At 36.9% G+C, this 26878-nt stretch overlaps 1 protein-coding gene across 1 annotated transcript; it reads right to left on the bottom strand.

Annotated features, from left to right (window-relative positions):
* Positions 1–1625: 1625 nt before the first annotated feature.
* Positions 1626–17877, bottom strand: ednraa (endothelin receptor type Aa). Its single transcript, XM_079813565.1, has 8 exons — positions 17296–17877; positions 15359–15848; positions 12664–12791; positions 9990–10188; positions 8486–8638; positions 7926–8059; positions 5235–5343; positions 1626–4204 (listed from the first exon to the last, which is right to left on the bottom strand). Exons 2-8 carry the CDS (start codon positions 15776–15778, stop codon positions 4067–4069), a joined length of 1281 nt encoding a protein of 426 aa, XP_079669691.1. The 5' UTR covers positions 15779–15848; positions 17296–17877; the 3' UTR covers positions 1626–4066.
* Between the last annotated feature and the right edge of the window lie 9001 nt (positions 17878–26878).

The raw sequence follows: 26878 nt of genomic DNA, 5'->3' as shown, positions 1-26878 counted from the left end.
TTACAGAAACGGTAGCCTACTATATCGTGATATATATCATTATCGGGATATGAGATGACTTATATCATAAGAGATTTTGTTCATTGCCCAGCCCTAGTATACGGTATTATCACAATATTGAAATAAGTTGCAAAAAAAGTGTTGTCATACTTTAACAGATTGAATAACTTTTTTCTTGTAACAAAAAGAACTGAACATTTAAATGCAATAAAGCAATACACAAAACTGTATAAAGTAAACAAATGTTTCAAACAGATTAAAGTGGAAAAGAATGATAAAGAATAGGTAACACTTTACAATAAGGTCTCATTAGTTAAGTTTAGTTCATGCATTAACTAACATTAACAATGAGCTATAGCTACATTTGTTGCAGAAGTGAAGGGAGTGTGGAATCTTATGCTTTCAAAGCTAGCGTGCTGTTGCTAGCCTCACCGAAAATGATCTACCCAATATTTAATGCTCTGTTTTTATTGCTGCACACACACACAGAAACAGGACCACAGAAACTTGTTGTAAATGCACAACATTTCTTAATAAATTAACTTCGCTACTGAATCGCTACATTATATTACTCTGCAAGGAGGTTGTAACATCACTGTTTTTGAAGTAATTAAACATCATTGCCAGTAGAGAGATGCTTCACAGATGCAAATCATTCACAAAATGTATACCCCCGCTTAAGCCTAGTCCCAGACTAAAATGCATGTTTGAGTTGTTTTAACTGAAAGCCACTTGCACTGACACATCTTAAAATATGTCAGTTCCATTGTTTTGTCTTAAGATGCACAGCAGCAATGTTTTTTTTCTAAGTCACGTTCATAAAAGCTACTTAAATGTGGTAATTGAACTAAGGCCACATCCTGGCGTAGTCTAAGCCCTGTCTGGAAAACCGGGCCTAAATGTTATAATTCAGTCAATCTCTGATTTAAAGCTAGAATGCTAGATCTAACGAATGGTAGCTAAATAACGTAATTTTAACACTTCCAGTCAAATTTAGCACTGCAAACATCAGTAACATCTTTAAGTTGTCGATGCTGGCAAATGACCAGGGTATAAGTGTGATAATCCACGATTAGCTGTGCACTAAACAATTTGAATGCACTCCGTGGAGGCATGCATCCTTTTGTTACTTTGAGCTTCATTGCTTCTTCCTTGGCAGGCTCAGTGGTTCCCACCAAATTCCTCGGACCTAAAACCATTCCTCCTCCCTGAAGGCAGTTTCATGAGAAAAAATATCTCAAACCTCTGACGAGAAGTCATTTTTTTTACATTAATATGCTTTCAAAAGTTTGACAAGACTCTCAAAACAGACTTGTCTCTGTCTTTAATTCAGTTTCTAATTCCATGTGTGATAAAGAATATCTTAAAACAAACACAAAAGACATTTTATAGTAAATTATTAAGTCCATGCTTGTTTTGGCTTGTGCACGGGGTATGTTTATATTCAGCCTAGAACATTGTGTTGCAATGACTTTATATCAACCAAAAAGTATTAGCATTTTAATTAATACACATTTGTAACTGTCAGAGCATAACTCTGCATTAAACAAATAATGCTCCTTTTCAGATGAATCATGTTTAAGACCAGACAATTTGTCTACTGTGCTTATAAATATGCGTAATCGTCATTATATAATTCTTTATTTACTTACAAAAACCCACACAAGCAAATAAAAAACACATTTATATTTCCAAACCAATATCAGACTGATTTAAACAGTAACTTACATTGCAGACAGATAATGGTTTAAGCTCCACGGTTTACATCAAGGCTTTTAATATACCCCATTCACATCCTCTGGGTTGACACTGTTGACCCAGAGGGGCCGTGTTGCCTTGTGGGTCAAAGTGCATCACAAATCACTCCCATACTGGAGCTTCTTCCCAGGCCAAAACAGACAGCTGTCACAAGGCACCTATATTTTAACACTGAAACCTCATTACCTTTGGAGATAAGACAACATTGCTTTAAGTGGTAGAATCAATAGTCTGGTCCAATACACTTAAAATAACTAGCAGCTAATCTAGAAAATTAGACTAATGCTATTACAGTCTATGAGAAGAAATGTTAAGTTTTAACCAGTCAGTCATGATATGTAAAATAATCTATAGTTCATTCATTCACTGTACTGCATAGCATATAGAGTAAACAGAGGTTCGGTTGTTATAGTTCTATAATACGTTTACATTCATATATAACTGTGCAACATTCCTCACTCAGTGGTCGTAAAGATTAAATAAGGTTAATCTGTGACATCAAATTCCACTACAAACATGACCTTTTGTGTTTTATTTCTTTCTGTCATGCACAAATATATTCCTCAACACGTAGCATGTAAAATTAACAAGACCTATGTAGATCTCTGTCAGAATGTGTACAATGTCATTCACATTAGTTTCAAATTATGTCAAGAAGAACATTTCTTAAAATTCCTTATACACTGCTGTTCAAATGTTTGGGGTTGGTATGATTTAATAATGTATTTTTAAAGATGTATCTTCAGGTAACTAAGGTTGCAATTATTTGATAAAAAAATACACTAATATTGTGTAATATTAGTGCAATTAGTAATAGCTGTTTTACATTTTAATAGACTTTAAAATGTAATTTATTCCTGTGATGGCAAAGCTGAATTTTCAGCATCATTACTCCAGTTTTCAGTGTCACATGATCCTTCAGAAATCCTTCTAATATGCTGATCAAGAAACATTTCTTGTTATTATTACCAGTTTTGAAAACAGTTCTTTGGTAAATTTTTGTCAGGGTTATAGGATAGAAAGTCCAAAAGCATTTATTTGAAATGAAAGTGTTTTGTAACATGAAAGTCTTCACTTTTGCATCCTTGCTGATTAAAAATATAAATGTCTTTAAAAAATGCTTATTGACCCCAGACATTTGAATGGTAGTAGTATATATTTTTGCTACAAGATAAAGAAAACCAATATTTCAACTTAAAATGCAGATAATATACAAATACTGAGGCCATTAAATATTAATAATATTAAAGTAATGTATACAAGGTTAATAGCATGCATGAGTTCTCTTCACAGAAAATTCACAGTGTCAAAATAAAGCAATGATATGTTTGTATATCTTGGGCATTATTATTATTTTTTTTTGAATTGCACAAAAGCCCCCTTTCCCACGCCCTTATGCTCTTTTTTTTTTCTTCTTCTTCTTTTACGCCATAACCCAGCATTTTTTGCAGTTGGATTCATTCCTAGAAATTATTCTTAAGGTCAAAGTTTAATTTGCATCCTCATTGCTGGAACACAATGATTTTTTGATTTCTAAGCTTACATATTTGTATAACACCTTTCAAGCATATACATATGAAACTTAATTTGGCATTCAAACACAAAGGTATATCTTCATTATCTTCCTACTCCACTAAATAAACAGAGGTGACGTCCAGCGCACAATATGATTCACCTAATAACTAAATAAACTTGGCAGGTGGTGACCTGAAAGTTCCTGTTTTACAAACTAGTTTTGCCTCAAGCTTCCATAACTGCATTCAATGTGCTAACAATAACAACCGGACACTGAATTTGAGGGATAGGCTGCCTCCTCAGCGGCATGGGAGTTTCTTTGGCAAAGCTCCTAGGAAGGAACCCAGAAAACACAGATTGACCCTCACCATTTCACTCTTCCTTTCTGCGACTTCCTTTCACATCAGACAGTGACGATCCAGAGCATGTTCATAGTGCAGTATTTATGTAAGGAAAACATGTCGAGCTCCTGATGAGGGTTAATTTGTGACTGTTAGGTTCAGCTGCATCCTGTTGCTGTTGGTCTTCACTCCCACCACTTCTCACACAGCAAAACAACACTCTGAATGTCTGGGAACAGCTGCTGTAGGTCTACGGAAGACTTTAAATATATCAGGTCCATTGTCTGGTCTGAAGCTATATATAAAAACAGCCTGATACTGTGCTGAGCACAGGGCCTTTAGTTTCATGTGAATGGTTACAATGTCTTCCACCTTAAAGTTTGACACTGAGGATGTCCGCTTTTCTAATGCGTTTTAAGCGTGTAGACTGACTGGAGCGAGTCCTCCACTTCTCAGTCGCTGTCTTTGCGAAGGCTTCTGTCGGTATTGAGGTTGCCAGGCTCATGGTTTTTGCACTGAATGCTAGTGCCGTTCATGGGGCCTGAGCTGGACACCTGGTTCCTGGTATAACACCAACAGCACAAGCAGGACTGAAATGGTGATAAAGAGAAAAAAAAACATCATTTGATTGCTGCAACATAGGCTCATTGGGAAAAAAACAAGCTGCTACTTTTTGAATTTTGTAGAACTTCAAAAATGTATACAATTAAACTCGCTATTAGCTCCATTTATTGGACATTTCAATTTGAAAGTATGCATGGCACATTTCTTTCAATGAGCTTGGTTTGGATTTTAAAGAGATAGTTCACCCAAACATGAAAACTCTGTCATCATTTACTCACCCTCAAGTTGTTCCAAACCTGTATACATTTCTTTGTTCTGCTGTACACAAAGAAAGAATGTTTGTGTAACCAAGCGTAAATCTCGGATCCCATTGACTACCATAGTAGGAAAAAAAATACTATGGTAGTCAATGGGGGCCGAGGTCTGCTTGGTTACAAACATTCTTCCAAATATCTTCCGTTGCAGAACAAAGAAATGCATACAGGTTTGGAACAACTTGAGGGTGAGTAAATGACGACAGAGTTTTCATGTTTGGGTGAACTATCCCTTTAAGTAGTGCACATTTGTATTGTATAAGAGGTGAATAGGTTTAAATGAATCCGTATTTCTTATCTGCAGCACTATGTTTGACCCATAGTAAATCAATGTTGAATATTTCTCTTGGACCCACACCATCTCTTGCATAGATCATTTGCTTGTATTTAGGGCCATGAACTTGGGTTGGCCAACTGAGTTGGTGTTTTGATTTGTCTTCAGCCACATTATATCTTTGGGATCATCCTCATTACTGAAAAGAGGCCCACTTAAGATTTGACATCATTGTCGGTAATACGCTCAGTATGAAGACAACCAGGTCCGGGCATGGCTTATCTCTCTCTGAGAATGACTCACAGGACTCTAAACATTCATCTCCATAAATCAAGCACAATTTGCTGATAGAATGTTCTGTAGCCGCTGATTTGGCGCAGCCGTGAGGAAACGTATCCATTAATTTGTTCTGTATGAGTCTGATTGCAGTGGCTGTTTAATGAAGGAAGCAAGCACTTTTAAACATACCTTAAAGCAATTCTTGAACTTCTTGCTTACGAAGTAGAGGATGATGGGGTTGATGCAGGAGTTCACAGTGGCCAAGTTGATTCCGAAATAATCCATGACCAACAGGAAGCTGAAAGTTTGGACACTCGTTTAGTTTTGTGGTGCATAAGTTTACATACCACTTTCAGAATCTATAAGATGTTTGTCATTTTGTTATAAGATTATGATTTTAGAGGTTGCACTCCCAAATACTAAATACTAGCTGACTATTTAAAATACAACAATTATTTTAAAGCTGAGCTTACATATAAGAAAAATCACACTAGAAATATTGTACCATAGTCACATAAACCAAAATAATAATAATAATAATAATAATAATAATAATATTTTATTAATTTCCATGACTTGTTAAAAAAAGTTTAAAAATTCCCTGATATTTCCAGGTTTTCCATTATTGTCCCTGGTCTGTCCTGAGAAGTGAAGCTGCCCAATAATCTTGACAGAAATTCCCTAAGGTCCTGTAGTCTTTGGTTTCCCATCATGCTCTATGCTTGAGTTTTTTTTTTCAACAGTGGCTATATTATGGCTGAATCCAAAATCACCCCCTAAACCCTCATTCACTATTTCCTACATTAGTCCACTAATATAGTTCACTTGAAGGAGTGAATGTGTGTACATCGGCTGTTCCCTCGTTATTGCGGTGCAATGTGGGATTGAATGAGTGCACTCAATAACGTCCACTATGGTTTTGGACACCACTACAATAGGGCATTATTTGAGGGTATCGGGGGCGTTCTCGGATTCAGCTTATGTCTTCAGTGGCCATCTAAGGCCCCGTCCACATGGAGATGCGTTTAGCTGTATACATTAAAAATTTGTACCATATCAGCGTTTCGTCCACACGGATCCAGCGTTTTGGGAGCATGAAATCGATGTTTTTTGAAACCGGGTCCCCGAGTGGATAAATCTGAAAACAACACCCTTGCGTTTTCGTCTGTACAGCCAATCTGTATATTTTGTGAAACGGTGATGTCATCACACCACGTCCCGCACGGGAAAGACTAGAAAGGGATACAACTACGGGCACTGGACATGCGCGCATCAATATTGCGTCATTTAATTACTGTATTTGCATTATTGTAAGGGTAGGTTTAGGGTGTAGGCGTTAATAAAACCCTTCTGGTAAGAAGCACATTTATTTATTTTTTATTTTATTGTGAGATTTTGCCTCACTTCCTACCATTGCTGTACCCCTTCTAGCCACAACTCTTCTTCTCCGTTTTTAGTTTATTTCTGAGGCAGGATTACAGCGCCACATACTGGCCTGGCATGTATACTACATCGTTTTGAGTCGTTTTCATTGCTCTAGTGTGTACGCAGATATTTCTTGAAACAAAGAAAAAAAAAAGATTGGATAGGGAAAGCTCTGGCTTCGTGTGGATGGGGCCTAAGACAGTGATTCTCAAACCTGTCCTGGAGTACCACCAGCCCTGCATATTTTTTATGTCTCCCTATATCTGACACACCCATTCCAGGTCTTGCAGTCTCTGCTAATGAGCTCATGAGTTGAATCAGGTGTGATAGATGAGGGAGACATAAGCTGCATCTCATTTCGAAAGGTTACGTCCTCCAGAGGTCGCATTTGAAGGCTGCATGCGTCATCAAGGCTGTCTCATTTCAGAAAAGTAAGTTGGACACTCCGAATGCGACCTTCAAATGTGCCCTTCTTTTCAGGAATTCGGAGTGTGCATGAGGTGTATCCTTCGCTGCTGCAGATAACCCACAATTCTTTGCGTCGCCATTAACAACCGTCATGTTTTTTAAATATTATTTGCAAAAATGGCGCCGCCGGCAGATATACATGCAAGCGAAGATATGGTGTTTAAACTTAAGTAGTTTCAAGCTTGTTTTTGTTTTTAAGCTGTATTACCTCAAATAAATAGTTGTAGTAAACAGGATTACAAGTGTTTAGTGATTTTTAAACGTTTAGAACAGTACTTTGCTGTCAAGGCAAGAAACGTTTCATAGTAATTTTCAAGTTATAAATAATTTTCATTCATATAACTGGTGTGAGAGCGCCACTTCACTGTGCACGTGTTGGCATAGCAACGTGATACTTCCTGCCTGTGTGTCCTACGAAGGACGTCTCGTGTAATTCTGATTAAGGACACTCCGTATACCGCATCCTTCACAGGATGTGTCCTCCAGAGGATGCAGCCTTCAAAATTAAATGAAATGAGACACAGCTATACAAAATGTGCAGGGCTGATGGTACGAGGTTTGAAAACCACTGATCTAAGGGACTCATACACAACTATCACTATTTATGCGTAACTATAGTTTATGACTTATTTGAATAGTCCTGTAAAACTCTAAACAGTACAATTTGTGTAAATTCATATATTATTTTGTCTTGTGTGTGTGTGTGTGTGTGTGTGTGTGTGTGTGTGTGTGTGTGTGTGTGTGTGTGTGTGTGTGTGTGTGTGTGTGTGTGTGTATATATGTATATATATATGTATATATATGTATGTATATGGATATATGTCTTATTTTTAAGATTTTATCTCATTTATATTTTATTGAAATTCTACAAATCTTACAGTTTCTGCACTGTATCAACACTTTAGAGTACAAATTAACTTTAATGCCAAGAAAAAAAAAATCCATATGCACAAGCATGTATAGGGTATAAAATAAAGGCTCACTCACTTAAATAGGTCACAACGTCTTACATCATCTTGAACATAAACCATTTTCTTCAACAGTCTACTGAGATGAAGGGGGAACCAGCAAAGAGCAAAGATCAGCACTAAACAGAAGACTGCTTTAGCCACTTCACGCCGCTGCAGAACATAAACAAGCCATTAGAACCACAGTACGTTCAGTGTTATATAATATACTGGCAGAGATATTGCTTTCAGACTTTACCCACAATAGCTCATGCATATCAGGCAAAAAAGATTATTATAATATAATCTAATTCAAGGATGGGAAACTTCGGTCCTAGAGGGCCACTGCCCTACAGAGTTTAGCCCAAACCCTGATCAAATACATCTGAAAAAGCTAATCAAGGTCTTCAGGTTTAGAAAGGCAGGCGAGTTTTTTTTTCTTCAGTGTTGGAGCTAAACTCTGCAGGACCGAACCCTGATCTGATTGTTAATAAAGAAAAAAACAAACACAAAATAAAGTCTAAATGCAAAAAAAAAAAAAAAAAAAATGTTTGAATGGTACTGACTTTAGTGGCATTCGTATTAAGGACTTTTTCTTACCTGTTTAAGGTGTTCGCTGAGGACAATCCGAAGGCTTCCGTTTCTACGGTTGAGCATTTCACATGTCATGAGGGTGTAGAAAACAGCTGTGCAGGCCAGAGGCACGCAGAAGTAAAAACCAAATAACCACCAGTCTTTCAAATTTACATAGAACTGAAAGCAGATGAAACACACATTCTCCATTATGTTTACAGTAACAAAACAACAACAGTTACTGTGTCATGCAGTGTTTACAGCCACTAAGAGATGTCACAGCAATTACTTTGTTAAATGTATTTTTTACTGTTGTCCATGACAAGATACTGGTGCTACTTGTTTTTGTTTTTTTTTCTCATACAAACATGAGTTAGAATAGCTAATTGAAAGTAGTAAAAATGGCCTCAGAAGACTTAAGTATTGTTTTAATTGTGAGCTTAAACCTTTTATGTTTAGAAGCCGGAAGAGCATCAAACCGGTAAGAAAAAAATAAAGAGATGGATTAGAAAAACAAAAACAAAGACAAGCTAGATATGCTATAAACGATTTTATTTTTTTTTGTTACAAAAAATCTATTTCAAATAAATCCTGTTCGTTTGAAATGTCTATTCACCAAGCCTGAAAATAAAATATTTCTAATAAATATTGAGCAGCACAGCTGTTTTTAATTGTTATAATAATAAGAAATGTTTCTTGAGAACAAAATCATCATATTAGAATGATTTTTTTTGAAGGATCATGCGAGACTGAAGACTGGAGTAATTCAGCTTGGTCATCACAGGAATAAATTACATTTTAAAATAATATACTGAATAAAACAATTATTTTGTAATTTCTGAATTGTAATCTTAATTTTTTGGTTTGTTTGCTATGGACTTAACAGAAGCACAGGAAGCAACTTAAATGAACATTTATTCAACGATTTACTTATTTGTAGCAGTGAAATGAACAGGAAAGACATTTTGCATTGCATCCAGATCATCCTGCTGGGTTTATTTTACGATAATGATCAGCTGACATTATCCCTAGGTCCCTATAGCATAACTGTTAAACATAAAACAGTACTCAAAAAAGTGAAAACAACACAACGTTAATTTAATTTTTGAAAATGTCATTTGTGCTGTATTAAATTGTCTATTGTTTCTGAGATTAATGGCAGGGTTCATATGAGAGAATGAATTCTGTTTCTCATCCACACATATGGCTCTGCTTGAGAGAGATACATCAGCTTGTAATTGCACTCATGGTCTGCTATCAATTTACTTATTTGGACTGAACAAAGAAAAAGAAATCTCCAGATAGCGTCTGCATAGGGAAACTGAAGAAAACTCCAAAGGTTTTACTCTTATTCCCTGAGTTGTCTGTGATTTACGCAAAATGTTGCTTTCAGGATCAAAGTTTGTAAAAGATCACAGAAATCGTGCATAGCATCCTGCTCAAGGTCAACCGGACAGGATGCACCGTTTATTACAAAGTGTTTGAGTGTTTATGTGAACGAAAGGAAAAGATCCCTCCGATAAAAGCGTACCATCATGAAGTTACTTTCAGGCTTGAGCATGCAAGCGCGCATGGTTTGGTTTTTGTAGGTGAAGGTGACCATGTTGAAGCAAACCGCCTCTGGTACAGCCAAGATAATAGACAGGACCCAGATGGAGAAGATCTCAATGGCAGTAAAGAGGGGAATGCCGACCCCCTGCACTCTGCTCCAGGAGGCTACAGCCCTGTACCTGAGCCACAAAAACAAAATCTGTTTTAACATTTCACAACAGAGACATGTCATTAGCTATATTTTCATCCAACGTTGTGAATGTGGAGTAGTGAAATATTGCATAAAAACAATTGCAAATAAAGCACCATTTCCATCCCATGTATTTAAGAGAACAAAATTGTCACTTCCTGGTAAATTGGCTCAAAATATCTGTAATAAAAATGGAAGTTCGGGGAAGCCAATGTGGCTCGTCTTCTACATTATAAATGAATTGTGCCTTGGAGCGTGCAGACGAAATGCAGTGAATGCTGTCATGTTATCTTGCGTTCGGAGGTGGATGCCTGCTGTTTGGGAAATCATTCATGCGAGACAGTTCTGGGAGGTTATTATACCCAACAATTTGATGACAGACTTTGGCTCAGGCATTTCAGAATGACCAAACAAACATTTAAGATGTTGTGCAATGAAAATGGTCTGCTGTTTAGGCCAGTAATCCAGTCGCTCCCTCTATCGAGGCAAAGTCATGTGAGTTTTTTTCGTCTTGCCCAATAAAAAAATCTAAAATTTTGCATAAAACAGGTGGATGGAAACCACCATTTAAGATCCCCTTCATGTTTAATCTTCACCGTTTTTAATTTAACACCATTTTCTTTTTTTTACCTCAACACCTGCAAAGCTTGACTGATCAGATTCCTATCGTGTGGGAAAGCTTCTGTGAAAATATTGCAGTGCAGCTGTGCCAACTTTCAGCTTCTGGTTTATAGCTACAGTATCTAAGATAAAAGACTGCTTTGCATTGTAATATGCACATTACTAAACTGCTCACAGATATACTTCAGCTGTTTGTTTGGATAAAGTCACTGGTTTGCCTGGCTGCTTGTTTCCCTTTGCTCATTGTCACGTTTGATTGTTTGTTTCATTAATATCTTTTCTCTTGTGGGTGTTTCTGTAAAACGGTGCATCAAGATTTTATATAACTATATATTTTTTTTATGATCCATTTGAATATTCCTGTTTAACAACAATGGGATATTTATATTTCACTATGTAGAGATGTATCCACTTTGCCAACACTCAGATGGATGGGAAAGACATGAGATGCAAGCTCACACGCACGAATCGGACGAGATGCGCGGAACATTTCCTCGGCATGATTCAGAAACTAATTGAAAGCGGCTGTGCTGTTGTGAAATTAAGGCCAGACGTTTGATTCAAGTGATTCATTCTTTAAAAATTGCGAGGCTGCAAGACATTTGTGGCTCAGATTCACTTGTGGTTCTGAATGTCAGTGAAACTTGAATCTATTAAGTCTTTTTTAATTAATATATCTGAAGGAGCTCAAATTATGTTGAGGTTATTTGTCAAAAGAAAATTGCACAGTATCTTAACAAGTTGGCCAAAATACAACATTTTAGTTTATTTTTAGTGTATAACCGACAAGATAATATCCATTCGTCCTTGTTTATGGTAGCGTTTAAACTAAGGTGGGCAGGTGGCTTCAGCCTCCTGATGAGGAAAATACTTTCTAATGAGAGGTGCCCATTAGAGCTGACCTTATAAACTGGAGGAAGTGCCCTGATTCATACAAGAACTTGACAAGGTCACGTCCCGCCTTTTCCCCTAAACCACATGGGCAAATGCACTAATGCTTCCTGAGAAGGTTTTCATTGGAACCACCCTGATCAGGATGATACGGGAAATACAGTTTGTTTGTTTGTTTTCTCATTTCATACAAAATACTGGTTTAAAAAAATAAAATTGCCAAGAGATCTCTGGTTTGTCTTGGAAAATTCTTAGAGAGAATACAGTGGATAAATTGAAAAGAAAGAAAATAAGCTACTTTTTGACAAATAATGTATATAATTTGATTTTCTATAGTCAAAATAATTGCAAATTAATGTTCTGAACTACAAAAAATACAGATGGACACCAAAGTTCAACGATTGTAATTGTATTGTTGTTTTAGCTGATAAAGACAGCATAATGCATTCTGTGTCAGAATATAAATGAATATAATTGTAGATGGATTCCACAATGCTTAGAACTTATTAGGGGGAAAAAAAAGTAGAGTCTGAAAAGTTAGGGAGATTCATTCAGGTTTAAAGATAAACAATAACCATACAAGTATTGTGATATATGCTTTTTTATAGATATCTGCATTACAATATAGTTTGGTATAGGGGGAAGAGTGAAAGACTATAACAAATCTAGGCCTAAAACCATAAACCCAGCTTCTGACCTTTGTCTTTCCCTGACCCTAAGACCTCAGCAGTGAAATCTGAACCTTGAACCTCACGGAAGCCTGATGTTTAAAAGTTGAATCAAAGAAAGGTGTGTGGGCAAAAGGGGTTAGCTTTTTTATTAGATGAGTTATTCTCATCAGTAGAAAAACTCTTTGACAATTTAAAGATTGTGAAAATAAATGAGAAAAGGCAAGTTTTTGGAATGAGCTTTAGAACATGCAATATTTCAAAATGGCGAAACTGTGATTTACCTGTCCACACTCAAAGCACACAGATTGAGTACTGTAATCCCAACAGATGCTTTCTGGAGGAATGGAACCAGTTTGCACAAGAAGAGTCCAAATGGGCTGTCATGAAATGGCCATGTTGTTACAAGCAGCTGCAAGAAAAATAGAATCATTCATTATGATTCCTCAGCCATATGACCCACAAGCTCTATTAGAATACATTGCATTGAGATGAATGAAATGCGGATGAATTGAACAGCATGTTCTTATTTATTGTAAGCGCTTATGTCTGTACATTTATTTATAAAGTAGGAATGAAATAGAGATGTTTAACCATAATTGAGGCAGTCTACATTTCTGGAAATTTGCTGGTTTCTGAAACAGATTTACTTAAATAAGTAGCAGATTTTTTTTTTTGCTTTGCTCTCTGTTCCAGTCTTTGGCCTTAAGGGCACACATCTTGTCTTAATGAAATGGCTTTAGAGCAGTTTCAATGACTACTTATTTATCGGCCCAGGCACTTCTTTGGTCACGGTGTATTTTTGATAGTCTTCACCTTGGAAGTCCCCATGTGTTGAAAACAAAATCCTCATGTCTTCTTTTTTGAAGTGTACCCCTTTTTGTTTTGCATCAGAAGAAGGTTTTTTTATTTTATTTTGTTGGTTTGGACTCCTGCAAAGTCTCATCATTCAAGTGGCCTTGACAAGGTTCTCTGAAAGGGTGTTGTCTTTTGTTAAACAGGAAAAGTATGAGGATTATGCTCAGATTTAGAAAGGAAACTCCTCACGGGTGTATCCTGGCCCTGTTTGTATGAGGAGTGCAGAGTTTAATCTGTGGGACAGCTGGAGAAGTGTGTTTGTATGCGTGTTTGATGTATATTGGAAGCCAGTGGTCTGGAGTGCACATAAGTCTGTGCGTCACAAAACAAGACATGCTAACTGCCGCACTTCCCTTTTAAAACTTGCTTTCTTTTTCTTCTTTTTTTTTTTTACATAAGCTTTCAATGTTAAATGGACATCTTCCATCCTAATAAAGACGCTCTCTAGATCTCCTCCCAATATCCTGTTAAAAAGTTCCTCAAAATGAAATTTGTTCAATATAATAGCTAACTTTATAAATGCTGAAAAATTAAAGACAAACATTCTGTGCTAAAAATGTCGTGGTGAATCTATCAAGTACAAAGTAATAAAAAAATAAAATAAATGTAAGTAAATAACATATTATTATACATTGAATACATATAAGTGTGTACCCTACATATAAGTATAATAAATAAATAAATAATATATTTTTCTACGTACATTTTTAAGTAAATTTTTTGTGGGTCACACCACATGCTATTTTACAACCTGAACTAACTGTACATTGTCAAGGTCAAATGTTTTAGAACAAATATTGACCATGTCACAGTCATGAGGGTTTGTAGGGATCCTCTCTATGATATCATTTCCCTTTTTTCTGCACCAAAAAAAAAATAAATGTGTGTGAATGTATATGTGTGTAGCCTATGTATGTGTGTATATATATATATATATATATATATATATATATATATATATATATATATATATATATATATATATATATATATATATATATATATATATATATATATATATATATATATATATATATATATATATATATATATATATATATATATATATATATATATATATATATATATATATATATATATATATATATACATTGAAAAGGTCATTGTATGTCAGAGTTGCTCTTTTAAAGGTGCACTGTGTACATTTTAGCGGCAACCGCTCACCCCTCCCTTTCGATACTACAGTGGCTGACACAGGACAAAGATAACGGCGCAAAATAGTGACTTCACTGTAAGGGGACCCGCGGTGTATGTAGATAGAAATGGCTCATTCTAAGGTTATAAAAACATAACGGTTCATTATGTAAGGTCTTTATACACCACTGAAAACATAGTTATGTATATTATATTGCATTTCTGTCAATAGATCCTCATAAATACTGCACACTGCACTATTAATGTATTTTTTTTTTTATTTAGAGCATCACATTACTGGCCAATCTGCTAGAGGCCTCTGTTCACTGTCAAGTACTGTGTTCACTGATGAGCGAAGAATCAGACAAGAGACTTTGGCTAGTGATGAAGCACTAGTCAAAACAGGGCTGTTCATTTGGATGATGGCCCTTCAATCCCCTGTTTATTTTATCAGGCCATATCCCAGCTGCACTCATCACAAAAGCCTCAGTAACCGTAATAGGACGGCCCTGGAGATAAACTCTGAATGACCGTATAATTGTTTAGGGCCCTTGCCCTGTGCATCTAAGCACCCTCCCAACTTCCTCTGCCAGCTCATTCTCCCTTCCTGTGCTCAAGTACTCTCTTTTGTATTGTACTTTATACACTCTTAAAAATAAAGTTTCTAAAAGAGGGTTTTCACAGAGATGCCATGGAAAAACAGTTTTTTTGATTCCTCAAAGAATCTTTCAGTGAACATTTCTTAAAAGAATATATATATTTTTTGTCTTAATGTGAAGAACATTATAAGAAACTTATTCCACTTTAAAGAACCTTTTGTACAATGGAAAGGTTCCATGAAGGTTCAAGAACCTTTATTTTTTAAGAGTGTAGACTTTCTGCCTGGTTTGTGAAGAATCCTTTTGAGAAAAACAAGATGTCACGTTTGCTACCAATTTAAAATAATGAAGAAACAAAGGTGCCTACCTTGTAGACATTAATAGGGATGACTATGGTGATGTAGATGAGGTCTCCAAGAGCCAGGCTGGCGATGAGGGCATTGGGTCCATTCCTCATGCACTTGTTTTGATAAATAATCCTCAGCAAGGTGGCGTTACCCACCATTCCCACCACAAACACGGCACAGGAAATAATTGTGTTAATATACTTAAAATATAGCTTGATAGAAGTGGGATCCTTGCAGGGTGGAGGCCCCTTAACTCTGGTATTGTTATCCAAAAGGGCTTTTTTGGTGGTGGGCTGGAGACTGTTATGCACATTGGTTTTGGAGGTAGTCGAGATTTGAAAGAAAGTGTCCTGGGCTTCCTCTGTTCCATTTATCTGACATATTCCACCAGTGGCCAGGACGGCCATTAGCAAAACCAATTGTAGTGTCGTAATGCCCATTGCAGAACGCAGTTCGCTTTTTGATTTCCAGATAAGTTGATAAGATCCTGATTACAGCTATTTAGCGCAGCTGCGGGAAAAAACAACAACAGGACAGACATCAAAAACACATAATGTTGTAAAGCAAGTTGGAGTTCAGTTTGTCACAGCTCGCACACACAAAATAAAGATACATACTATTCAGGCCTCAGAATAAAACAAAATCAAAGAGAATTACTTAAAAGTATAACACTAGATGCGCAAAACTTCAACACAACTTCAAAAGGGATTTAGCGGAGGAGCACAGATGGAGAGTGCCAGCACGAGTTACTGTCACGCTATGGGGACGAGACGTTGCCTTTCCTGTCATCCCCGGCAAGTACCCATCAGTGTTGGCATGGTGCTAGTGGCACAGCACCAAGCTTTTGTTTTTTCATTTGTAATTTTAAAAATGCACCCGTTGCATGACTTTCATCACTTTGGTTTCCTCAACACACATTTCCACTCTGGTTTGCGTTTGGCTTTCATTAGGGTAGCTTCCCAAACTTAAACATGAAAAAGATGTCTTTTGGAATTTCACAATAGGAAATGTTCAAACACATTAGCTTAATAACAATTCATATCATATCAATACCGTTTCGTATCAGATACCTTTTTGTTAACACTTTACAATAAGGTTAATACATTAGGTAACATAAACTAACAATATTTCTAAAGCATTTATTAATCTTAGTTAATGTTGATTTCAACATTTACCATTTCTACATTATAAAAATGAAAAGTTGTATTTGTTCATTTTATTTAACGGACCTGATCTAACATGAACTTAACATTAAAAGTTGTATTTTTATTAACTAACATTAACAAAGATTAATAAATATTGTAACAAATGTATTTCCTATTGTTAGTTAATGCATTAACTAACGTTAACTAATAGGACCATATCATGAAGTGTTACCAAATAACTTCATATTTTGACATTACAGTGCAGCAATATAGATTCCATCACATATGCTGTTCGAAAAGAGCATTAAAATGTCTGTAAAGCTTAGTGTACTTGCCCATGAAAATACTGGGTAATAAAAAGTAGCTACAGGTGTTAAGGTTATGTTCAAGGTTATTGTGATAATTACATAGTATATACATGGGCAACAGGACTGTTAAATAAAGTGCTACCTTTATTTAAACAAAAAAGAAATGATTTGAATCTCTTTCAAATAAGTTATATGATTTTATCCATAACAGATGTAGCCTATACGTACACAACAATCACAAGTGAGAAAAGTTAATCAACTCTCATCTTGTTTGGAATCATTCGAAACCCCCTTTCATTATCTTGACAGCAAAGGAACACTTCTGAGCCAAGATGTGTTTCCTGTTCAAAGTCCCTGCCACCACCTGGTACACAAGGAACTATTTAGTAGACAGCCCTTCAAGTAGCATCTCAGTTTAGCATCAGCTAGGCACTAAAGGGATCCTTAACGGCACGTAAACTGTTACACTTATGAATTATAAATGCCTCCTGGTTTTTCACCTACCGCTCCTTAAATGTCTGCCTTCCCCAGGATCCCGTCAGTCAGTCAGTCTGTGAGTTAGTGAGACGAATATTCGGCTAGAGCCCCCCAGACATCTGTGTGGTATCATATGAGTAATTAACCAACTATCAAAGTGTAGCAAGATCCCATTTGGACGCCACGACGCACCAAAGCTGCTGTGAAGGGGCTGCGCATTCTGTCTCCTGCTTTTCCTGTGGAGAGTTGCTCTATGTGTGTGTGTGTGTACGTGAGTGTTTAAGAGAGAGCACTTTGACGGGGTGGGATTGCAATTCTCCACCTCCCCCCTCGGCCGGGAGGGGGGCCCCAAAGGAAACACCAGCGCTCGGTGAGGCACAGCCTGCCTGACTGTCAACAGTCAGCCGAAGCTTGGGAAGCATCAGGAGGAATTACAAATCCTCTCCTGAGGTTTGCCTTCTTTCTCTCCCTCGATCTTTGTCGCTTTCTTTCTCTCGCCCTGACAGAACCCCTGCCACCATGTCATAACCTTCTCCCAAATGATCGGCTGCGATATTTGCATCTGACAAACTCACCTACGAGTCCTTTGCTTTAGATGCGATACTGACTGATATGCGGGAGGGGGTGTGGGGGACGGTGTTGGGATCGAGAGCCAAATATGCCTTGAACTTTCTATGCCTGAAATATCACAATGTGGGTGGTCAGACTCAGGGGAAACGTGATTGCTCATGTGAACATAAAAGCCCACATAAGCCTTGGGTTCAAGTCTGCCTTACCAGCCTTACATAAATTGGAGCTATTTTGGATTCTTTTTCATTATGAGCTCTGGCAGCATGATAAGCTTTCTTTAAGAAGGTCGAATGGAACATCAAGCTCATCTAAAGCAAAGTTCCTGGCTGACTACATCAATGTCCATTATGCAACCGATACGATGCCTAGTAAAATGGGCCATTATCAATATGGGGTCTAAGTGCAGGAAGGCTGCTATCAGTACTGCAAACAGCAGCTGTACTTGTTTCTAATAAAACACTGACCTGAATATCATTAAAACTCACTGGGCTATAGTGATGTTTTATATATGCCTAATGCCTCCTCATTACAGAAGCTTTATCAAATTGTCTTGAGATTTGAGATTGAACCTATCTGACATCATGCAGGCTGTTCCACTGGTAAAAAATTATTAACAAAACACGTTCATTCTTTCAAATATGTTAATATGTATTGCAATCAGCTGGTATATTATGTTCATCACTCCCTGTCAAAGACTTTTAAAACTGAAGATTTTAGCTGATGTCCGAGCTTTAAGCATAATACGTCTCTTATGCACACCATGGCTGGATTTATTTGATCAAAAATACACTCTGATATTACCAATTAATACAATTTTGTTTGCTATTTTAAAGGGTTAGTTCACCCAAAAATGAAAATTAGCCTAGGGCTGTGCAATTAATCGAATTTCGATTTCGATTTCGATTTTGCCTCCCAACGATCACCAAAATAGTACAATCGAGAAAAAACGATTATTTTGCCTTGCGTTCTGAATGAAACGCGCATGCGCTCATCCGCCCCTCCCGAAGCCACAAACTTTCTCAGATCGGGAGTCTCGTGTGCATATCATCCGCTGGAATTTAAAAACTCTGCGCGAGTAAAGATGGCAGAAGGAGGGCAGTTACAGCAGCGTTTGGTGAGCAAAAAAGGCTAAACCAACTCCGTTGTCTGGGAACAGTTTGGCTTCGAGGAATCAGACGACGAGCAGAAACATGCTACGTGCAAGATTTGCTACATGGTAGTGGCTGCAACGCAAGGGAACACCACGAATTTGTTTAACCACTTGAAAATTAAACAGAGTGACCTATGACAATCTAATAAAGAAACAAAAACTGACGAGAGCAGGGGTGCCGTGTAAACGTCCTTTTTCCCCTCATATTTTTCAAATAATTCTCTCTTTGTAAACTTTGTTCAATGCATGCGAGTGCTGCCGTATGTTTGAATATGACCAGTCGTTTTCACCGTCATCACCCGGGTTTAGTGACAGAAGACACGAATGAGAAGCCGCGCGCGCTGTGAGGAAATGTATCTCTGTGCGCTCATCCGAGAGCGCGCACACGTCTCTCAGCGCGCAAATACTGAGTTCTCTTTCAAGTCTTGCTCTTGAACGGACAAACTCACACAAAACGTATGTCAACATGTCCATCTTGATGAGTATCCTAGCAGACATAGTCTGAATATGCCTTAAGTGAACTTTATACAGTCGATAAAGACGACGCATATCCGATCCGGATTGAATAGCTTTTGTAAGTTTAATAGGATTCATCTTTAATTTATGCACTCAAATATGCAATGTTATTTTACATTTGAGACATTTCTGTACCTGAAAACTAATGTTAGACGTACCTGAAAAGCATATCTAGCCGAACCATATTGTTGATCTTATTTATTTGTGATTATCATTTTTACATGAATACTTTTATACTTTGATTTGAATATATGTTATATTATTTATTTTAATAGTTCAAAAAGTACAACAAATGTTACAATTTCAATTGAATTGTTGAAAGGTGTATTTTTAATAAATACAACACATTCCCAAAGTCATGTGAAATAATCGTGTTACATAATCGTGATTTCAATATTGACCAAAATAATCGTGATTATGATTTTTTCCATAATCGAGCAGCCCTAAATTAGCCCATCATTTACTCACCCTTAAGTCATCCTAGGTGTACGTGACATTCTTCTTTCAGACAAACACAATCAGAGTTATATTAAAAAAGTCCTGGCTAATCCAAGCTTTTTAATGGCAGTGATTGTTGTTCTGTTTTTGAAGTCCATAAAAGTACATCATATAACTGCTCCACACGGCTCCGGGGGGTTAGTAAAGGCCTTCTGGAGCGAATCGATGCGTTTGTGTAAGAAAAAAACAAAGTTCCGGCCGATCGCCTTCCGTATTCCACTAAACTTAAACTTAAAGTGCCTCTCGCAGTTCAAAATGCTTACGCTATGTCTGACGAGCGTAACTGGTGTGCAATGTCGTCAGATGTAACTTTTGGCAGAGGCACTTTTCAACACTTTTTCCGTAAGTTGAATACGGAAGTCGATCGGCCAGAACTTTGCTTTATAAAGTTTTAAATATGGATATTTTTTTTATACAAACTCATCGATTCGCTTCAGAAGGCCTTTATTAACCCCCCGGAGCCGTGTGGAGCAGTTATATGATGGATAGATGCACTTTTATGGACTTCAAAAACAGAACAACAAACACTGCCATTATAAAGCTTGTTTTTTTTTTTCATATCATTTTATTTGTCTGAAAGAAGAATGTCATATACACCTAGGATGACTTGAGGGTGAGTAAATCATGGGCTAATTTTCATTTTTGGGTGAACTAACCCTTTAATACATTTTAATGTAAAGCTGAATTTTCAGCAGCTGTTACTCTGGTCTTCAGTGTCACATGATCCTCCAGAAATTATTCTAATATGCTGATTTGGTGCTCAAGAATTAATATGCTGATTTGGTGCTTTTTCATCATCATAATCATTATTGTTAACACAGTTGAAAATGGTTGTGCTGCTTAATATTTCTGTGGAAACAGTGATATTTTCAGGATTCTTTGATGAATAAAAATGTTGTAATGTGAAAGTCTTTTCAGTCACTTTTGATCAATTGATCAATGCATCCTTGCTGAATATATATTTTTTTTCATTAAAAAATACTAACCGAATCTTTTTTTACATGTATCATTATTATATTACATTACATTACATTACATTACATTACATATTTAATTTCTGGCCTACATATCTGATGTACCTGAGGAGAGAATTATATCTATGTTGTCACACTATATTGTTACCCTCAGAAATTATAACCCTCAGATTATAAACGTAACATTCTCACTTTGACTTATCAGCAGTACTCCGTCTGTCCTGATTAACAATGTACAGAGACTAAAACAATATTGTTAAAGACTTTTAAAAATCTTCACAAAGACATCATATGATGCCTCTATAGTTCTCCTTTGACCATCTAGCTCATATTCTCATCACGTTTCCACATGGCCAGATGCTATGGGCAGTTTAATTCCCCCTTTCATTCCATTTGTACGTGCATCTTTTAATTGAAGTGTTCATTTGCAGCTAATCAGCCTGCTTAGTATTAATTGTGACTTAATTGGGTAATACTAATATTTATTGCCATTCAATTTTAAAACGATTGTGTTTTCTTTAATTGTAGGCATGAATTTATAATAGCTCTTGAATAAGTCATGGTCAACAGTGGCATATATTTTATTAATTGTAACGTGATTTGCTGACAGGATCCTTTTTCACAGAGTCCCTCAAGTCTGCCGGTAGTTTCAATGGTGTCACAACTTTTGGGGGAAAGGGAGAGAGAGAGAGTATGTGTGTGTGTGAGAGAGAGAGTTGAGTTTGGAGTCTTTGTTAATCAAGACATTAATATATAAAATGATGAAACCTTTACCTGGTCCCAGTTGTTTTGGGCTTTCATGTTGTTGTGCTGTTGTTGTTTGGGCTCTTCATCTGGTATTAATGGCATTCTGTCTGAACTCAAAGATGGCAGGCTGCCTGGTAATTCATATGCTTGTTCTCTGATGGCATCTGTGAAAATGTGCTCCGTGCATATTGGTACATACCCTGTGGGAGGGAGCAGGAGCTCAAACCTCTGACTGAGTGGGATGTACGTGGTTTCATAACTGGGGCACTTGCACCAAAAACAAAAGAGAGAGAGAGAGAGAGAGAGAGATGGAGAGAGAGGGGAAGAAAGATTGGGAAAGAAGGCCAATTTGATTTTCTCATGTGGTGACTGTGATAGACATGCTGACACAGGGAGTATGGTGATGGTGGACTGAAGAACCAGCACAGAATAGTTTGTATTGTGGTACTGAAGAGAATTAGAATAGTATAATGGGTCATATAGTATATTACTCATTACCTTCATCTCTGCCATTCCATTTGCGTCAAGTAATTCCGTTAAGTGAATTCGTTAAGCACATTTTATGGCTTTTTTTTTTTTCAACATTATGGGCCCTATTTTAACGATCTGAAACGCAAGTGTAAAAACGCGAAGCGCAAGTAACTTTGTGGGCGGGTCTCGGCGCTGTTGCTATTTTCCCGGCGGGATAAATGGCTCTTGCGCCCGGCGCAAATCTAAAATGGGTTGGTCTGAAGTAGCTTCATTATTCATAGGTGTGGTTTGGGCGTAACGTGAATAAACCAATCCGAGCGTCATCCAACATTCCCTTTAAAAGCAGGTGCGCAAGTTCCATAATGGATTGCTATTATTATGGCGTATTTACCAGGCGCACGCCAGGAGCGGTTCACAGCCGAGGAGACTGATGTTCTAGTAAGAGCAGTGAAAGACAGAGAAGTGAAGTTGTAATGTTGTACATTATGGTAAAGGTGATTTCACAGTCTTTTTTTTTTTTTTTTCAGTCTTTCAGTTTTTTCAGTTTTTCAGTCGATTTTTTTTCCTGGTTCTTGACGGACAAACCAATTTGTCAGATGTCCTTATATACATATATGTCTTGCCACTATTGGGCAAACAGGTCTTATCCTTAATTATTACAATTAGCCTGAATCATTTGTAAGCTAGATTTATGCCTATTTTTTCACATCTTCGTGGCACACCACAATGATTTCCGTCATCTCATGTGTTAATATTTTTTTAGTGTAACAATTTATGATTTGCAAAAATAACTGTTGCATCTGTGTAGATTACATGAGCAAAGTGTATGCGCGTTGTGCACGCTATACATTATGGTCAAGCATGCGCCCTTAAAATAGCATAATGAACAACGCGCAACGCGCCACTGACTTTAGACTAGTTTTTTTCTGGCCAGTGGCGCAATTGTTTAATGGAACAGCAAAATAGCATGTCACAAGACAAAGTCAATTGCGCTGGGTGCAAGATAGGGCCCAAAGACTTAAAGGGCCCTATCTTGCACCCAGCGCAATTGACTTTGTACACCGACGCATGTGTCATTCCTATTTTGCACCCGCGCAAAGCGCGCTTTTCCCTCCACAGAAGCACGTCGCTAAACTAGTGAATGCACTTGCGCTCCCTGGGCGGTTCAGCGCAAAAAAGGAGGCGTGTTCCGGCGCAAACAATCCCTGGTGCTATTTTGCTGTTCCATTAAACAATTGCGCCACTGACCAGAAAAAACCTAGTCTAAAGTCAGTGGCGCGTTGCGCGTTGTTCATTATGCTATTTTAAGGGCGCATGCTTGACCATAATGTATAGCGTGCACAACGCGCATACACTTTGCTCATGTAATCTACACAGATGCAAGTTATTTTTGCAAATCATAAATTGTTACACTAAAAAAATATTAACACATGAGATATCTTCATCTTCATCCGTCATATGACGGAAATCATTGTGGTGTGCCACGAAGATGTGAAAAAATAGGCATAAATCTAGCTTACAAATGATTCAGGCTAATTGTAATAATTAAGGATAAGACCTGTTTGCCCAATAGTGGCAAGACATATATGTATATAAGGACATCTGACAAATTGGTTTGTCCGTCAAGAACCAGGAACAAAAATCGACTGAAAAACTGAAAAAACTGAAAGACTGAAAAAAAAAAAGACTGTGAAATCACCTTTACCATAATGTACAACATTACAACTTCACTTCTCTGTCTTTCACTGCTCTTACAAGAACATCAGTCTCCTCGGCTGTGAACCGCTCCTGGCGTGCGCCTGGTAAATACGCCATAATAATAGCAATCCATAATGGAACTTGCGCACCTGCTTTTACAGGGAATGTTGGATGACGCTCTGATTGGTTTATTCACGTTACGCCCAAACCACACCTATGAATAATGAAGCTACTTCAGACCAACCCATTTTAGATTTGCGCCGGGCGCAAGAGAATTTATCCCGCCGGGAAAATAGCAACAGCGCCGAGACCCGCCCACAAAGTTACTTGCGCTTCGCGTTTTGACACTTGCGTTTCAGATCGTTAAAATAGGGCCCAAAGTATTTTTCTCACATAAACTTATCCTATGTCTTCCAAAGAGGAATACGTTCTGAAGGCTATTTATATCAAATAAATGATAAGGTTAGATCAGATAGAAATAGCTTAGAATTGCAGCTAACCACTTTCACTGATGGATTACTTTTGTGTTACTTCAAAAGGGCTTTTTTGCTCTTTTTGGAGTTTGAAAAAAATATAAAATGTATAAAAAATATAAAAAAATTGCATCAATTACTATCTGAGCACCCTTTTTCCATGCAATATTTTGTTTAACATCCCTCCCTGGTTTTGCGACAAAGAAAAAATAAAAATAAATTAAAAACATGGAGCAACATGAAAGTGAGTGAATTACGATGAAATTTTATTTTTTTTGTGGGAACTATTCCTTTAATTATACTACCCAGGCATCTGCATCTGTGGACAGCAGATAATTATTTACACTTAAAGGGACAGTTCACCCAAAAATTTAAATTCTGTCATGAATTACTCACCCTCATGTCATTCCAAACCCATAAGACATTCGTTCATCTTCGAAACACAAATTAAGATATTTTTGATGAAATCCGAGAGCTCTTCTACCCCTCCATAGACAGCAATGTAATTAAGACTTTCAAGGTCTAGAAATGTATAAAAAACATTGTTAAAATAGTCCATGTGACTCCAATGGTTCAACCTTAATTTACTGAAGCGACGAGAATACTTTTTGTGTGCAAAAACAAACAAAAATAATGACTTTATTCAACTATTTCATTCTAGCCTGTGCCAGTCTCCTATGCAGTTTACAATACAGTGCAGCTCCCACTCATGCGTTGAACAACATCGGCTGCCATAAAGTCTTTTTGTTTGTTTTTGCACACAAAAAGTATTCTCATCACTTCATAAAATTAAGGTTGAACCACTGGAGTCACTGTGTAGTCACTTTACTACCTTTCTTGGCCTTGAAAGTGTTAATTACGTTGCTGTCTATGGAGGGGTCAAAGAGCTCTCGGATTTCATCAAAAATATCTTAATTTGTGTTTCGAAGATGAACGAAGGTCTTACAGGTTTGGAATGACATGAGGGTGAGTAATTAATGACAGAGTTTTAATATTTGGGTGAACTAACCCTTTAAGAAGAAAACTGAAAGTTACAAAAAGTATTCGTTACTTTAGCAGTCTCCACCATCATCACTTTGTCCAATCAACCTCCTTTTGTAGGGATGATTTATGAATGATCTGGAAAACTGTTCACATTAGTCTTTTTACTGTGACACCAGAAGGTCTAAGGTCATGAGAAGTGTTCCTATTATCTGTTCGACGGCACAGACAGTTATGCTCTAGATTATGCTCCTGCATTTAAAAGAAGCACTTTTTAAACAAGAACGTTTAAAAAACTTTTGATGAGCTGCTAAGTTAGATCATTTTAGATGATGGTTTATTTCCTTTTGTCAAGCTTGTTGTACATGTACTTTTATGCATTTCAAATCCTTGAAAATGATTTGTGGTTTAATTAAATGATATAATGTAGAAAAATAACTTCAACAGACATACTTCAAACATAAAAACAAGACTTTTTCTTGTCTACTCAAACTTGATTTTAGGTCAGCTAGATGCCCTATAGTCAATAGGTGGACATTATCAAGTGAGACAACTTCATTGTTAGCACTGTGTGTCTGTCCATACAAAATTTAAATAAAAGACATACTATGCTCTGTCATGAATTGTAGCTTTCATGTTGTGTTGATGGCCAAACTCAAACTCTCTATATTGTAAGAGCTAAGAAAAGTCAGTGAGGCTTGAGACACATTCCTGAAGAACCCCTCGCCTAATCTGCCTTTTGTCAGACATGCTCATTGCAAGAAGCGATAAGGTCTTAGCGCACGTCTATATCTGGGGCATGCTTGCTGCGTAAGCTCTTAAATAAACCTTTGGGGGACGTCTTGGACTTAATAACTGCTCATCCTCCAGGAAACTCTTTCTAAATTTCTATTTAGCAGAGACATCAGTCACATGTTTGCCAAAAATTCGAAAAGTTTGGAAAACACAAGCCTTTCATTTGTTTGTAGTGAAAATTCAAAACAGTCTAGAGAGAAGGAATGAATTATTAGAAAGGTGAAACATAAACTAGCAAAGCAACGAAACACATCACTCTTTCTGTGCCAGCAGATGCTTTATTTATTTTGCAGATAAATAAATCAGAGACTAGATTACTTGATTTTGTCCAGTTGTTGAAGACAACACAAAGTAAAAACACACACAAAAACAAAGCCAGAGTGTATTGTTTACAGTAACATCCACAAAGATATATAATTTACAGACTGTCCAATGAGTCCATGGGGATTTATTGATTGATTGATTATAAATCCCTGCAAGGAAATTTCACATGCTTTACACATAATACAGTACATACAAAACCACGGTATAATAGCGTAAATTAAAGTTAAAAAGTTCACTAAAAGGACTGGGTACTCAAAAACCACAATGATAAAAATATAAATAAACAAATAGGCCTGTGTAAACTTTTATTCATCAAGGATGCATTAAATTGATCAAAAGTGAAAGACATTTGTAATGTTACAAAATATTTATATTTCAAATAAATGCTGTTCTTTTGAACTTTCTATTCATCA

The sequence above is a fragment of the Gobio gobio genome, assembly GCF_949357685.1.
Source record: "Gobio gobio genome assembly, chromosome: 3".
Lineage (NCBI taxonomy): Eukaryota > Metazoa > Chordata > Actinopteri > Cypriniformes > Gobionidae > Gobio > Gobio gobio.
Note: the sequence above shows the minus strand (reverse complement) of the source record. Positions and strands in the feature narration are given on the sequence as shown.

Bases quoted from the DNA above. Each gene is read 5' to 3' on its own strand.
- ednraa (XM_079813565.1), bottom strand. From the start codon at position 15,778: ATGGGCATTACGACACTACAATTGGTTTTGCTAATGGCCGTCCTGGCC. The intron at 8,639-9,989 runs GTACGCTTTTAT...ATCTGCTTTCAG, and splicing joins CTGAAAGTAACTTCATGATG to TTCTATGTAAATTTGAAAGA. The intron at 4,205-5,234 runs GTATGTTTAAAA...TCACCATTTCAG, and splicing joins AGTTCAAGAATTGCTTTAAG to TCCTGCTTGTGCTGTTGGTG.